Source organism: Pseudoliparis swirei, chromosome 11 (assembly GCF_029220125.1).
Source record: "Pseudoliparis swirei isolate HS2019 ecotype Mariana Trench chromosome 11, NWPU_hadal_v1, whole genome shotgun sequence".
NCBI lineage: Eukaryota > Metazoa > Chordata > Actinopteri > Perciformes > Liparidae > Pseudoliparis > Pseudoliparis swirei.
In genome coordinates this window covers 16,907,070-16,923,901 of record NC_079398.1, presented here as the reverse complement: position 1 = coordinate 16,923,901, position 16,832 = coordinate 16,907,070, and the positions used below count along the sequence as shown (strand labels likewise).

General features: G+C 48.0%; 1 protein-coding gene across 4 annotated transcripts in view; it reads right to left on the bottom strand.

The window, feature by feature from the left end:
• Positions 1-14,349: 14,349 nt before the first annotated feature.
• The window catches only part of ppp2r5eb (protein phosphatase 2, regulatory subunit B', epsilon isoform b), a 37,719-nt gene continuing 35,236 nt past the window's right edge, over positions 14,350-16,832 (bottom strand). For all 4 annotated transcript variants that reach the window (XM_056426487.1, XM_056426488.1, XM_056426489.1 and 1 more), the window contains exons 12-14: positions 16,672-16,799; positions 16,362-16,463; positions 14,350-15,640 (exon numbers count right to left, since the gene is read on the bottom strand). In XM_056426487.1, coding sequence (XP_056282462.1) covers positions 15,541-15,640; positions 16,362-16,463; positions 16,672-16,799 — 330 coding nt within the window. In that variant the 3' untranslated portion in view covers positions 14,350-15,540. The remainder of the gene's footprint in view (positions 15,641-16,361; positions 16,464-16,671; positions 16,800-16,832) is intronic.

The following is a 16,832-nucleotide window of genomic DNA, read 5'->3' as shown; positions in this document are numbered from 1 at the left end:
GGTGCAGCGTGCGGCGGCTCGGTGGTCGGTACGGACGCGGGCTCTCAGTCGGACCGGTGGAGCAGCTCATCGTCACCGCGCGCTCCGGCTGCTCGAGGCGCACTGAGCGGCCGCCGCGTCCCGGCTGCCCGAACCGGAGCTCCACGACGCATGCGCACTGCGCTCCAAAATATATCATGACTGCCAGAAAAACAAAAACGTAGCACTTTTATTTGGAGATGTTGTTCAGTTTGTATATTTATATGAAATATAAATATTCTATTTATTCTCATTGTTAAGACATTCCTCATTGTGTTTGAGTTCATTACGTTTCATGAAATCTTCAATAAAGAAACCGAAAATAGTTCTTCAGTGATGCCATGGAAGAACCTTTTCTGGTTCCACAAAGAACCTTTCAAACCAGGGTTCTTTAGAGAACCATTTCCTGAAAGAGTTCTTCAAAGAACCTCTAAAGGTGTCTTAAACGGAACCAAATGGTTCTTCTATAGGCGATGGTTCTTTGTGGTTCTTGTGGAACCCCAAAGCCTTTTAAAGAACCACGTATAGGGACCATGGTGTGTCTGTGTGTAGCAGCCTAACCAGGGGCCCGGGGGCCCTCAGGCTTCCCAAGAAGCAGATTTCACATTTCTGAATTCCTTGAAGGAAAACAGCATCAGACGTCACAGAAAGCGAACCCAACACCGTGAAGCAGAGAACAAGTGGAGTGACAACGAGGCCCTCAGGAGCTCATTATCTCTCCTGGAGGGGGAACGGGGCCCCGAGGAGCCGAGGCATCAGCCTCTGATTTACTAAGCGACCATCAGAGCATCTTCGCTATGGGAGGATGTTCCGTGTGTCTTACGATGAAGGTCCTGACGCTGCTGCTCAGAGCTTCAGGAGGCCTCTCAGCCGTGGTGATGGAGGCGTAGCCGACGCCCACTGAGGCCGAGCAGCGCCGCTTGGCCTTCTGGGCCCCTGGAAACATGGAGCGCTCATCCAGCTTCATACACTCAAATAAAAGAGCTGTAAATTGTATGAGGGATGTAAGAAGAGAAGAACTTTAAAACACATCGTGGTTCAGAGGTTTCATCTGAAAGTTTAATGATGACGTCATTCAAGAGGAAGAAGCAAAGATTCAAGAGGAAGAAGCAAAGATTCAAGAGGAAGAAGCAAAGATCCAAGCGCACATCGGTTTGTGTTGAATACATCTTATTGTACCGCCTTCACGTCCCGTTGATGACCTCTGGTGACCTCTCATGACCTCTCATGACCTCTCGTGACCTCTTGTGACCTCTCTCAGGATGGACAGCTGCTGTAAACAGGTCTCTCTCTCTCCCTCTCTCCCTCTCTCTCTCTCTCTCTCTCTGAGTCTGGGCTCTGATGACATGTATTCACAGTAGTTTCGCCGCACCATTATACCTCCATTATGAGGTCACCTGTCTAGGGGGGAGGAGACATGGGGAGAGGAGACATGGAGAGAAAGGGGAGAGGAGACATGGGGAAAAGGAGACATTGGGGGGAAAGGGGAGAGGAGACATGGGGAAAAGGAGACATTGGGGGGAAAGGGGAGAGGAGACATGGTGAGAGGAGACATGGGGGGAAAGGGGAGAGGAGACATGGGGGAAAGGAGACATGGGGAGAAAGGGGAGAGGAGACATATGGTAGAGGAGACATGGGAGGAAAAGGGGAGAGGAGACATGGGGAGAGGAGACATGGGGAGAAAGGGGAGAGGAGACATGGGGAAGGAAAAGGGGAGAGGAGACATGGGGAGAGGAGACATGGGGAGAAAGGGGAGAGGAGACATGGGGGGAAAAGGGGAGAGGAGACATATGGTAGAGGAGACATGGGAGGAAAAGGGGAGAGGAGACATGGGGGAAAAGGGGAGAGGAGACATGGGGGGGAAAGGGGAGAGGAGACATATGGTAGAGGAGACATGGGAGGAAAAGGGGAGAGGAGACATGGGGGGAAAGGGGAGAGGAGACATGGGGGGGAAGGGGAGAGGAGACATATGGTAGAGGAGACATGGGAGGAAGGAGAGGAGACATGGGGAAAGGGAGAGAGACATGGGGAGGAGACATGGGGGAAGGAGAGGAGACATGGGGGGAAAGTGGAGAGGAGACATGGGGGAAAGGAGACATGGGGGAAAGGGAGAGGAGACATGGAGAGAAAGGGGAGAGGAGACATGGGGAAAAGGAGACATTGGGGGGAAAGGGGAGAGGAGACATGGTGAGAGGAGACATGGGGGGAATGGGGAGAGGAGGGGGAAAGGAGACATGGGGGGGAAAGGGGAGAGGAGACATGGTGAGAGGAGACATGGGGGGGAAAGGGGAGAGGAGACATGAGGGAAGAGGAGACATGGGGGTAAAGGGGAGAGGAGACATGGGGCAAAGGGGAGAGGAGACATGCGGGACAAAGAGAAGGAGAAGGAGAGGAGGAAACAAGATCATAAAAGAGAAGGAAATGAGCAAAGAAGAGAGAAAGGAAACAAGGAGAGAGGAGACAAGGAAGAAACAAAGTGTTCTGCAGTCAAAGAACAGAAGTAAGAGAAGGTTAACACCCTCACAACAGAAACCAGAACGTCACAATTAAAATAAATTAAATGTATTTAATTTAATTTAATTTAAATTAAGTTAAATTAATTAACAGAGCCAGTTTGCCAAAGTCTCAGAATACTCTCAACTCTCTGGAAACTTCACACCCAAAAACATTTAAATAAACATTTAAATAAATAAAACTGAAAAAATTCATTTAAATCCTGATTTTGTTTCGGAAGTCAGACGTTGATGTTTCATGTGTGTGAAGCTTAATGTGTGTTAACAGTGTTCACACACACACACAGAGACACACACACAGACACACACACACAGAGACACACACACACACACATACACACACACACAGACACACACAAACACACACACACAGACTTTGCTTGCTTGTAGTTGTCCATCGAAGCCGATGATGACGTCCACTTCTGACTTTCAGCGGTGAGTTTTCTGGTGGCTGTATAGTCCTATCCTGGATCCACAGGTCTTGTCGCAGGTGGGACATGCGTATGTAGTAGTGGTGGTCCTGGCAACCTTGGTTGTTTTTCTTGTATGCCTTCTTTCCTGCCTCCTGGCTGTCCTGTCCTCCTCCAGTGCTGTGGTCCCATCTTGGCACATCTGACGCCAGGTGTTACGGTCAGCAGCCAAGCCCTCCAGGTCCCCTGGTCTGATTTTACATTTCTTTAGCGCTGTTTTTATCTGGTCTTTATAGCGCTTCTTCTGCCCTCCAGCAGAGCGTTGGCCTTGGGCGAGCTGGCCATACAGCACTTTGTGAGGCAGCCGATTGAGGGGCATCCTTATAACGTGCCCCAGCCACCGTAGCTGGTAGTGGGTGATGGTGGCCTCCATGCTCCTACAGCCTGCTCTCCTGAGGATCTCGGTGTGTGGCACTCGGTCACGCCAAGTGATTCCTAGCATTCGCTGGAGACAGCGGATGTGAAAATGCTCCAGGGACTTCACATGGCGGCTTTAAGTGACCCAGGCTTCACAACTGTACAGGAGGGTGGTGATGCAAACTGCTTGATACACAGAGATTTTTGTATGGAGATATAAGTTCTTGTTTTGAAAGACCCGGCGCCTGAGCCTCCCAAAGGCAGCTGATGCTTGTTTGATTCTGTTCTGGACCTCATTGTCGATGTTATTGTCCTCAGAGAGGATACTCCCGAGGTATTTGAATGATGGTACTACAGACAGATGCTTATCATTGATGCTGAAGATGGGTGGCGTGGGTGGGATGTTGGTGCTCCACTGACAGACTACCTCTGTTTTGGTGATGTTGATGGTCAGCCCCATTCTGCTGTAAGCCTTCACAGCTGCATCCAGGACAGCCTGGAGGTCTTGTGGAGTGTGAGCCACCAGAGCGCAGTCATCTGCATACTGCAGCTCAAGGACCCTCACTCTGTGCAGCTTGGTGGTTGCTTGCAGCCTCCTGATGTTAAAGAGGTTGCCATCGAGCCTATAGACTACTGTCACCCCGCTGTTGTCCTCAATTTCCTTATGGAGCAGCTGGGTGACGCAAAGGAGGAAGATGTTAAAGAGCACTGGTGCTAGTACACACCCCTGCCTGACCCCTGTGCACACAGGGAAGGAGGCAGACTCTTGTCCTCCTATTGTCACCCTAGCATTCATACCATCATGAAACTGTCGGAGGATGTTGACAAACTTGTTAGGGCATCCAAAGCGGAGCAGGATGTCCCACAGTAGGTCTCTCTGCACAGTGTCAAAGGCTTTGGAGAGGTCGACAAAAGCCATAAACAGGTCTTGATGTTGCTCCCTGCACTTTTCCTGAAGCTGCCGGGCTGTGAAGACCATGTCGACTGTACTCCTGTTCTTCCTAAAGCCACACTGTGATTCTGGGAGCAATGCCTCTGTGATGTTGTTGAGGAGCCTCTGCAGCAGCACCTTGGCCAGGACCTTACCAGCAACAGCAAGGAGTGCTATACCCCTGTGGTTGCCACAGATGGTCTTGTCACCTTTGTTTTTATATATAGTGACAATTTTGGCATCTCTCCATTGCTGTGGGATGTTTTCATCAGCCCATACTTTAGTGATGTGTTGATGTAGCGCTCTTGTACAGAGGTAACCACCATGTTTAAGCAGTTCCGAGGATATTGTCCATGCCAGGAGACTTGTTGTTCTTCAGAGAGCGGACGGCTGACAGGACCTCCAGGAAGGTCGGGGGTTGGTTAAGGTTGTCAATCGGTGGAAGTTCAGGCAGTTGATCCAGGATGGTGCGGTCTGCTTTAGAGTCCTGATTAAGCAGGGTATTAAAATGTTCAGCCCACCTCTCCAGTATACTGCTCTGGTCTTTTAGGACTCTGAGCCCATCTGCGGTTTTAACAGGAGTGATGCAGTGGTTTGTTGGGCCGTAGATAGATTTGACTGCATTGTAAAAGTTATGCATATCATTTCTATCAGCGAAAGATTGGATTTCCTGTGCCTTCTCTGTCCACCACTTGTTTTGCATTGTCCGTAGGGTCTTTTGCACTTCACGCCTCGCCCTCAGCCATTGCTGTCTGGCGGTGCTCAATGAGGGGTTTTTCAGGGTTGCCTGGTGTGCTTTGTGCATGGCGTTCAGTGAGTTACGGATGGTGTCTGAGTTATTGTCAAACCAGTCCTGGTGGTTTTTGGTCTTATAGCCGATTGTGTGGGCTGCTGCTTCATGAAGGGCTGAGCTGATAGCGGTCCACTGCTGGTCTGTGTCATTCCCTCCTCTCAAGGTGAGTTCAAGCTCTTCAAGTTTTTCAGCCAGGGAGCATCGGAACTCATTTCTTGTGCTGGTATCCTTCAGACGGGCACAGTCTAAGCGTCTCCCACTGACCCCACGTTTCCGCATGGGGGGGCGTACGCTCATGTGGACTTTGGCCACGATCATCCTGTGGTCTGTCCAGCATTCTGCACCTCTCATGGCCCGGCATATGAGAACGTCTTTGATGTCACAACGTCTCACGATGACATAGTCAATCAGGTGCCAATGTTTAGAGCGTGGGTGCATCCATGATGTTTTATATTTGGTCTTTTGCTGGAAGATGGTGTTGGTTATGGTCAGGTTGTGCTCAGAGCAGAGTAAGTAATCTCATGCCATTTGAGTTGGCCTGACCAATACCATGCCTGCCAAGCACTCCTTTCCATATCCTGTCACTCTGCCCCACACGAGCATTGAAGTCCCCAAGGAGGAGGATCTTGTCGGTCTTGGGGATCCGGTGGAGAGCCTCATCCAGTGACTGATAGAATGAGTCTTTAACCTCAGTGTCGGATGGCAGTGTTGGCGCATACACACTAAGAAGTGTAGCAAAGCGGTTCTTCGCCAGGGGATACGGAGGGTCATCAGTCTTTCACTGATGCCCACAGGTGTTTCAGTGAGTCTTGGTAGCAGTGTGTTCTTGATGGCCAGTCCCACACCGTGCAGATGTTGTCCACCTGGGGGATAGCCTTTCCAGAAGAAGGTGTAACCGGACCCTTCCTCTATCAGCGACCCTTCATCAAGGAGCCTGGTCTCGCAAAGTGCGGCGATGTCGATGTTGTAACGCCTCAGCTCGGCCGCAATCAGTGCTGTTCTTCTGTGAGGTCTTTCGGTTCTGCCATAGGAGTCCAGGAGGGTTCTTACGTTCCATGTTGCCAGTTTTAGGTTTTGGGGCTTTTTTCTTCTGTTTCGACCGCAGAAGTGGAATGACCCGACAGGTGCGGTAGCCTGTCCAGGTGCGAGTTGAGTGGGCATTTTTTAGGCCACCTTTTCTAGGCCCCTCCTCGGATTGAGGTGAGCAGTGTGGTCCCTAAATAGGGGCTGCTCAGTCACACAGGGTGCTGCCGAGATCAGCTGCCACTCAGTCCCAGCTGATAGCGACCAATATCCTGTGCCGCTGACGTGCAGGGCTCTGACTAGAAGCTCCCAGTCTATTCAAACCTGCTCCCGTCGCCAGTTGCCCCAACGCCGCCAGTCTTCAACCAGATGTGGATCCAGAGTATTCACCGTGGTCAGAGGTGGATACCTGCAAAGAGATTATTTAGAGTGCCGTTGGAGGCGCGCTATCCCCAGTAGCACTATCTTCGCCATGGTGAGGTAAATCTGATGGCATGGGTGAGCCCAGGACGACCAGTTCCCCATCCTGGCTGCAGGAGGCTGCCGGGTCCTGGCTGTGTTTAGGCCCGCCTATTGCGCACCGCCAGCGCATTTCTTTTCTGTCGGGGTCTGCTCCCTTAGCCCTGCCTCAAGAGGCTAACCCACAAGGCAGTGGGGCTATTTGCCCATAGCTGGGGCAGTGGTTGATGGGTGCCAGGGCATGTCCACCTTGTGGTGGGCCTGCACACCGCATCTCTGGGGCCCACTGCTGCTCCGAGATCCCCTGCAGTTTAGCCTGGGACCGCAGGGTACCCAGTTACCATGTGTGGCCACGAGGAGGCACTGCAGGAGTCTTGGTGGTGGAGAGGCTATGTACTGGCAGAGGAGACTTACGCTCTCGGCTCCTCTTTTCACCCCCTATGAGGGAGCTAGCCAGCGGTAGCTGAAAGCAGAGAGTTGCAAGCAGAGGGCAGCATGCAACATGCAGCATGCACTAACTACAAGCACTTCTGCACTACTGCACTAGACGCTTCACAGCCACCCTGTGTGATGATGACACACACACACACACAGACACACACACACACACACACACACACAGAGACACACACACACAGACACACACACAGACACACACAAACACACACACACACACACACACACATACACACACACACGCACTCATAACCTCATATCACCTGGATGAATCCTCTCTGAGTCTCATGTTTCACTAACCCGGTTTATTTACTTCAGGACGTCACCGTCGCGTCTCAAAGACATTTTGGGGCTTTTTAATCTATTTTGCTGACTCGGCTTATTACTGTTGGACGTTGTGCGTTTTATTTGTTTCAGAGTTTTTATCTAGAAGTTTCCAAACTTTGTTGTTTCCACTATTTTCCAACCAGATTGAGAGAGTTTGCCCTGTGGGAGTGTGCAGTTCCCCTGGTGGCCACTAGGGGCGTAGCCTCTGATTTGAGCAGCATTGAGTCGATGAGGTGAAAACATGATTTACAGAATCTGAATATGAACAGATGTATGACGTCAACACACTGTTGTGTGTGAGTGTTTCCCTGTGTGTGCTTATGTGTGTGTATATATGAGTGTGTGTGTATATGAATGTCTGCCTGTGAGTGTGTATATATGAGTGTGTGTGTGTGTGTATATGTGTGAGTGTGTATATGAGTGAGTGTGTGTATATATGAGTGTGTCTGTGTGTTATGTGTGAGTGTGTATATGTGTGAGTGTGTACTGTATATATGAGTGAGTGTGTGTATATGTGTGAATGTGTATATGTGTGAGTGTGTGTGTACTGTATATATGAGTGAGTGAGTGTGTGTGCATATATGAGTGAGTGTGTGTGTATATGTGTGAGTGTGTATATGTGTGAGTGTGTGTGAGTCTGTGTGTGTATTTGTTAAAATTCGCCTGCAGCTGCAGATTAAAAATCTTTGTATTCATTTATTGAACAAACATTCTTCATGGAGATAAAGTGAACGAGGACAGAGGAGACGAGGAGACAAGGAGGGGGAGGGAGACCACAGGGGAAGGAAATAAATACAAATAATTGATTGTGTTCTGAATTTTGACAAGAAGAGAGGAGGAGGAAACAAGGAAGAGGAGGAGACGAGCATGAAGAGAAACACTGAGGGAAGGAAACACGGAGGAAATGAAGCAAGGAGAGGAAAGAAGGGAACCACAAAGGAGATGAGAAACTAGGACTATATTCAATTCAATTCAGTTTATTTGTATAGCCCAATTTCACAAATTACAAATTTGTCTCGGAGTGCTTTACAATCTGTACACATAGACATCCCTGCCCCAAAACCTCACATCGGACCAGGAAAAACTCCCAAATAACCCTTCAGGGGGAAAAAAAGGGAAGAAACCTTCAGGAGAGAACAGAGGAGGATCCCTCTCCAGGATGGACAGATCAATAGATGTAATGTGTACAGAAGGACAGATTTAGAGTTAAAATACATTCAATGAATGTGACAGAGTGTATGGATAGTTCATAGTAGGCATATTCCACGATGGAGACCTCCACGATCCATCAGGCAGATGGCGGTGGGGAGGCGGAGTGGGCGGAGTCTCAACAGTGGGCGGAGTCTCAACAGGACAGTGGCGTAGTCAGGAGCAGGAATTCCATGACCCAGACCTCGATGATCCATCAGGCAGATGGGATCTATGCCGTCTCATAGGGTCCGATGACCCCATGAGACGTGAAGTCAAAAGGACTCCGGGGAGAAAGCAGAGTTAGTAACGTGTGATTGAGAGATGAAAATTCATCCTTAAGGAGAGAGAAAAGAGGAGAGAGATGCTCAGTGTATCCTAAACGTCCCCCGGCAGCTAGAAGCCTAGAGCAGCATATCAAGGGGCTGGACCAGGGCAAACCTGATTCAGCCCTAACTATAAGCTCTGTCAAAGAGGAAAGTCTTCAGTCTACTCTTAAACGAGGTGACTGTGTCTGCCTCCCGGACTGAAGGTGAAGCTGGTTCCATAAAAGAGGAGCTTGATAACTAAAGGCTCTGGCTCCCATTCTACTTTTTAAGACTCTAGGAACTACAAGTAGTCCCGCATTTAGTGAGCGTAGCTCTCTAGTGGAGCAATATGGTACTACAAGCTCCTTAAGATATGATGGTGCATCACCAATCAAGGCTTTGTAGGTTAAGAGAAGCATTTTAAAAGTGATTCTTGATTTTACGGGGAGCCAGTGCAGAGCAGCTAGTGCAGGAGTGATGTGATCTCTTTTCTTAGTTTTAGTGAGAACACGAGCTGCAGCATTCTGGATCAACTGGAGGGACCTAAGAGATTTATTAGAGCAGCCTGATAATAAGGAGTTGCAGTAATCCAGTCTCGAAGTAACGAACGCGTGAACCAATTTTCTGCATCTTTTTGAGACAAGATGTGCCTGATTTTTGAAATATTACGTAGATGAAAGAATGCAGTCCTTGAGATTTGCTTTACGTGGGAGTTAAAGGACAAGTCCCGATCAAAGATAACGCCAAGATTCTTTACAGTGGTGTTGGATGCTAGGGCAATGCCGTCTACAGGAACCACATCACCAGATAATTGATCTCTGAGGTGCTCAGAGCCGAGTAAAATTACTTCGGTTTTGTCTGAGTTTAACATCAAGAAGTTGCAGGTCATCCATGTTTTTATGTCTTTAAGACATGCTTGAATTTTACCGAGTTGGTTGCTCTCCTCTGGTTTTATCGATAGATATAGTTGAGTATCATCTGCATAACAATGAAAGTTTATGGAATGTTTCCTGATAATATTGCCCAAAGGAAGCATCCATCCATCCATCCATTCTCATCCGCTTATTCCGGGGTCGGGTCGCGGGGGCAGCAGACCCAGCAGGTTGACCCAGACTTCCCTCTCGCCCGCGACACTTTCCAGCTCATTCTGGGGGATCCCGAGGCGTTCCCAGGCCAGCCGGGAGATGTAATCTCTCCAGCGTGTCCTGGGTCTTCCCCGGGGTCTCCTCCCAGTAGGACGTGCCTGGAAAACCTCTAACGGGAGGCGCCCAGGAGGCATCCGAATCAGATGCCCGAACCACCTCAGCTGACTCCTTTCGATGCGAAGGAGTAGCGGCTCGACTCCAAGCTCCCTCCTGATGTCCGAGCTCCTTACCCTATCTCTAAGGCTGAGCCCGGCCACCCTACGGAGGAAACTCATTTCGGCCGCTTGTATTCGCGACCTCGTTCTTTCGGTCACTACCCAAAGTTCGTGACCATAGGTGAGGATTGGAACGTAGACCGACCAGTAAATTGAGAGCTTTGCCTTTCGGCTCAGCTCCTCTTCACCAAGACGGACCGGTACAGCGCCTGTTTTACTGCTGCAGCCGCACCGATCCGCCTGTCGATCTCCCGCTCCATCTTACCCTCACTCGTGAACAAGACCCCGAGATACTTGAACTCCTTCGCTTGGGGCAGGCACTCTGTCCCCACCTGGAGGGAGCAATCCACCGGTTTCCGGCAGAGCACCATGGCCTCGGATTTGGCGGTGCTGACTCTCATCCCTGCCGCTTCACACTCGGCAGCAAAACGCCCCAGTGAGTGCCGGAGGTCATGGTCTGAGGATACTAACAGGACCACATCATCTGCAAACAGAAGAGAGGCGATCCCAAGACCCACAAACCTGACATGCTCCACCCCAGGCTGCGCCTAGATATCCTGTCCATGAAAATCACAAACAGGACCGGTGATAAAGGGCAGCCCTGGCGGAGACCAACACCCACCGGGAACGTGTCTGACTTACTGCCGAGGATGTGAACACAGCTCCTACTGCAGGCGTACAGAGACCGGATAGCCCGTAGCAACGGGTCCGGAACCCCCCACAACAATTCCCGAGGGACCCGGTCGAAAGCCTTCTCCAAGTCCACAAAACACATGAAGACTGGTTGGGCAAACTCCCAGGACCCCTCGAGGACCCTTGCGAGGGTGAAGAGCTGGTCCACAGTTCCACGACCGGGACGGAATCCGCACTGCTGGTCTTGAATCCGAGGTTCGACCAGCGGTCGGAGCCTCCTTTCCAGTACCCTGGCATAAACTTTCCCAGGAGGCTGAGAAGTGTGATTCCACGATAGTTCGAGCACACTCTATGATCCCCATTTTTGAAAATGGTAACCCCCACCCCGGTCTGCCAATCCATGGGCACTGTTCCTGACCACCATGCGACATTGAAGAGGCGTGTCAGCCAAGACAGCCCAACAATGTCCAGCGCCTTCAGCATCTCAGGGCGGATCTCATCCACCCCGCGCCTTGCCACCAAGGAGCTTTTAACAACCTTAGCGGCCTCTGCCAGGGATATTGGTGCGACCCCCCCAAGTCTACAGGCACTGCCCCCTCTAGAGGGGACATGTTGGCCGGATTTAGGAGTTCCTCAAAGTATTCTTTCCACCGTCCGACGATGTCCCCCGTCCGGGTCAGCAGCTCCCCCCCCCACGCTGAGAACAGCCTGGGGTAGACCCTGCTTTCCCTTCCTGAGCCGTCGGACGGTTTGCCAGAACCTCTTTGAGGCCGACCGAAAGTCCTTCTCCATGGCCTCCCCGAACTCCTCCCATGCCCGAGTTTTTCAAAGTAAGCATGTATAAGGTAAATAAAATTGGTCCAAGCACAGAACCTTGTGGAACTCCGTGATTAACGTTGGTGGTTATCGAGGCGTCATCGTTTACAAATACAAACTGAGATCGATCTGATAAATAGGATTTAAACCAACTTAGTGCCGTGCCTGAAATGCCAATCGACTGCTCCAGTTTCTGTAACAGGATGTCATGGTCAATGGTGTCGAATGCAGCACTAAGGTCTAACAAGACCAGGACAGAGAGGAGTCCTTTATCTGCTGCCATTAAGAGGTCATTTGTAATTTTCACCAGTGCTGTCTCGGTGCTGTGGTGTTTTCTAAATCCTGATTGAAATTTGTCAAATAAACTATTATGATGTAGAAAGTCGCACAACTGATTTGCGACCACTTTCTCAAGGATCTTGGAGAGGAAGGGAGGTTAGAGATCGGTCTGTAGTTAGCCAACACCTCTGGATCCAGAGTGGGCTTCTTCAGGAGAGGTTTAATAACAGCCACTTTGAAGGAGTGTGGTACGTGGCCTGTTAGCAGAGACACATTGATAATATCTAATAGAGAGCTGCCAATTAAAGGGAAAACGTCTTTAAGCAGCCTCGTCGGGATGGGGTCCAAGAGACAGGTAGACGTGTTAGAAGTAGAAACCGAGAGAAGAGGGTGAGATGAGGAAGGAGGAATAAAGAAGAGAAGAGAGGGGAAAGAAAGGAGGGATGTAGAGAGAAAAAGAAGAGAAGAAATTAAATGATGAGTAAACAAGGAAAGGAAAGGATAACAGAGACGAGTGAAGGAAACAAGAAAATGAGAAGAGAGGAGGAAACAAGCATGAGAAAAAACATTGCGAGAAGGAAATGAGAGGATAAAAAGAAAATCAAGGATGGAAAAGAAGAAGACAAAAAGGAGGAGAAAAGAAAAGGAAACAAGGAGAGGAAACGAATGAAGGAAATAAGGAAAAGAGGACAATACAGGAAATGAGGATAAGTAAAGGAGAGAAGGAAAGGGGAGTCTGGGACAGAGGAGGCGAAGGAGAAGAAAATAAAGAGAGGAGACAAGAAGACATGAGAGAAAAGGAAACAAGGACAGAGGGGAGGACAGAAGGAAGCAAGGAGAGAAGTGAGAAAACAAGAGAAGAGTATAGGCAGAGAGGAAACAAGGAAAGGATAGAGGGAAACCAGTTAGGAGATGAAGAAACAAGAGGAAGGAGAAGAAAAGAGAGAAAGAAAAAAATAAAAGACACGAAAGGAAGGAAAGGAGGGAACAAGGAAGTAACGAGATAAGGAGAGAGGAGGAAACAACAGATGAAGGGAGAGGAGGAGAGAGGAGGCGACAAGCATCATTGGAAACTCGATGGTGTTCTAAAGCTTCAGAATAAAAGATTCATTCAAACAAACCTTCTGGTCGTTGCCGCCCTCTAGTGGCAACATGAGATACTGCAGCACGTTGTTCCTGTGACACACTCTCGATCTCACACACACACTCACAGTAAATAAAGCACTCCAGCATCTGGGCTTTATCACAAAACAGGTTTAATTTAATATCTCTTTATTTTCTTTTAAAATTTGTATTTCTCCAACCCTTTTTTATCTTTTCTTTCGCTTTTTAAATCATATTATGTCCGGGCCATCCTAAAGCACACATTAATCCTGCGGGGGGAGGGGGAGTTTATTTTGTATTTTCTGTCACATTCCCAACGGGTCAAAGTGGTCTGCTCTCTGACTGCCTGCCCCCCCCCCCCCACACACACACACACCTGCCCTCCTCCCTCCCCAACAAAAATATATATATATACCCAGTGGTCAAAAGAAACGTCATCAAATTATCCCAAAAAATTAGATACAAACCAAGAGAAGGGGGAGGAGTGAGAGACAGAAAGGAAGACACAAAGTGGGCGGGGCCTATCATAAATACCAGGAAGTGTTGTTCCATAATACCTCTTAACATACGGGACACTCCTCTCCACGGGGCCCTAAGCAAAGAAAACAGATGCTAAATACTACAATATACACGATTATCAGTGTACTGCAATCAATAACAATTTACAGGGTTCTTTTATTGTTGTAATACTGTTTAGTCAACGCCCCCCCCCCTCCTTCCGGTGGGAGAAGGAGTGAGGGGAGGCAGGGGAGTCTTTTCACAACAGGAAGTTATTATATTTTTTGGGCGCTCCTCTAAAAAGACGTGTTTTATTTTGAAAATCCCCCCGGTATGGCTGCAGGGTACCAGTGCCAGGCTGATACCTGGGGGACCAGGTGCGGCAGGTGAGGAGGGAGGGGTCAAAAAGAGGAGTACATAACCAAGCGGTCCATCTTTTGTTTTGGAGGAATTTTATATATATATAAAAATAATAAACTGAATTGGAGTGCGTTTACATGCGAATCCACACGCCTGATATCCTCGGGTTCACATGGAGCGTCAACAGGAAGTTAAAGTACAAATTAATGAAGATCCACGAAAAACTGCAAAACAGGAAGTGATGCACGATTTAAAAAAAAGATGTCGGAAGAAAAACCTTAAATTAAATATCCGTGCATCTACAATTAATTATTGTTTGTCATTTGCTCCGCGTTAATATTTATACAATCATAGAAGCATATTTATCTCCCTTCAACTTTTCGTTATTCATTTTAATGTTACGGTTCGACCACTAGGTGGCGGCAAAGCAGAAGAAAGAAATGAAGTGCACACACGTGGTGGAGGAAAATTATTTCAAACCCCAATTGCGTTTTTTTATAGTCAATATTTATGCAACAATCCAGTTTATTTACATTCTGAAAATACCTCCGTCGTAGTTTTCGCTGTTGGAGCCGTTCATGAGTGCATATTCATCAACTTTGGTAATTTTCATCTCAGACAGAAGTTTCCCCCCCATTGATTGATTGAATGATTGATTGGCTGCATCAGAGCTGCTGGTTCACATTAAAATTGTGACACACACACACAGAGGCTTTTATTGTGAAACAGCCACAGGAAATACAGTGCGACTGATGGTCAAAAAACGTGTGATTTTAAAACACAACTAATTTTGAATAATTCACGTGGTGTTTTTGTTTTTTATGCAAAGATCAAATTATTTATGTAGTTTGTGAAAATAAAAAATAGATCCCCCAGATTGAATAAAAATATCAATAACTCTCCCGTGAACACGCATGTAAACGCAATCAAGAGGGGCTTGTGTACGAGCAACTTCCTGTTTCTAAATGTGGAGACAGGTGGGTGGGGCCACGGCCAGGTGGGCGGGGCCAGAGAGGAACCTTAAGGGGGAGGGAGAGGGGGGGAACCATAAACAGATGCACCATTAGAAAGGAAGGAGACAGAAAGATGGAGGAGCAGAGGAGAACCAGGAAAATAAAAATGACTCACGGGGCTTAAGAAGAAGAGGAGGAGGAGGAGGAAGAGTTAAAATCAATCTTCTCTTCTTTTTTTCTTCTTCAAAGAGTTTGTCTCAAGTCCGACAGTCCAAACGTTTTGTTGTTGTTTTAATCCCCCCTCCCACACAAGTCATTTTCTCATTTTCTATTTGTTCTTCCTTTATTATTATTATTGTTTTTGTTGTTGTTTTATCCATTTGCAATAATATCATTTTATTTATTTTTTTAAAGGGGGAGAGAAAAAAAATGTATTATTTACATTGCCGTTGAAATAATGAAAACAAGACGTGATGAAACTACCTAAAAGTAAGTCGCACAAAACACAGGAGGACAAAACAAAAATAAAACATAAGAAAAATAATCCCCCCCCAAAAAACGATGAAGAAACCAGCGGAGGTCCGGGTTGGGTCTTCAGGAGCTCTGGGCAGACATGGCTGAGGTGGGGTGGGGGGGGGTTAGGATGGAGGGCGGGGGGGAGTCACAGCAGGGGGGGGGGGTGAAGCTGTCTTCGTTAAGTGGGGATGATGCCGTCGCTCCTAAGGCCGCGCTTCAGCTCCAAGTCCTCCAGTTTCTTCCAGAGCTCCTCCCGCTCCTTCTCCTTCTTCTTCTCACTTCAACAAACAAACATGGAGGACGAGTTAGCGGGGCGGGGGCGACGTGTTCCTCCTGCACGAGTGCTCCATCCATAAAGTTATTGTCTTTATTAATATTTCATTTATTTACTTTTGTTAATTTGGTTTTATTTATCTGTTTAAAAGATGCTCTATAAATAAAGTTATTATCATTAATATTTCATTTATTTACTTGTATTTGTTTAAAAGTTGCTCCATAAATAAAGTTGTTGTCATTATTGATGTTACAGCAGTTTGATGTTTAGTTTTCTCTTAGTTCAAACTAAACATGAAACACTTATTTGAACTCTTACCATGTTTTTCAAAATTATATTCTTTAATGAATTTCCATCATTTATAATCACGTCTTTCTACTCTTGCGCCGTCGAGTTCCTTGTGTGTGCAAACCTACTTTCAAATAAACCGTTTGTGGTTTTAAAATCATTTAAACTATGTTTTATTATTGCACGTTAGCAAAGAGGCTAGCAGCTAACAGCGGCTAACGTTGAACAAAGGAAAACAAAAAGGTCCGCTAACGAGCACAGGGCCTGTGATGAGGTGGTCGTTTACAGCTTTACTCTCCAGTGACACAGTGAGGCTGATGTTTCATCTCAGTGAGGCCTTTCCTGGTTAAATCCGCCCGGTAACAGAATAACTTCACTCTTCCTCTCTTTGACCTTTGACCCCTGGTCTTTATTCACAAAACTGAACTCTTGCTCACCGCTGGCGGTCCGACTTGTACGTGGCCGTGAGCTCGTCGAATAAGGTACTGTTCATCTCCATGAAGGCCTTCAGGACGTTGTAGACCAGCGCCACGATGGCCCTGCAGGGGGAGGGGGGGGGGAGGTCAAAGGTCACAGGCGATGACGTAATCATTCCAGTCTGTGAACTCTGAATTCGTCCTGAAGAACAAAGGCTGTGAGTGTTAATGTGATTTAATGATCTTTATGATCAGTGTTTCTACCAGAACCTTCTGAAGGTGGAGACGTTTGTTTGTTTGTTTGTTTACAGTAAACAAGCGTTCCACTCACGGGTTCCAGTGCTCTTTGGAGATCCTGTAGAGGCTGGAGAACATGATGGGCAGGATGACGCTGGAGTTCTCCTCGATCAGACTCATGATGTACTCGTTGTTCCAGTAGTACAGCGCTCGCTCCGCCACCTGGAGAGAGCACAGACCCGTGAGCCTCAGGGT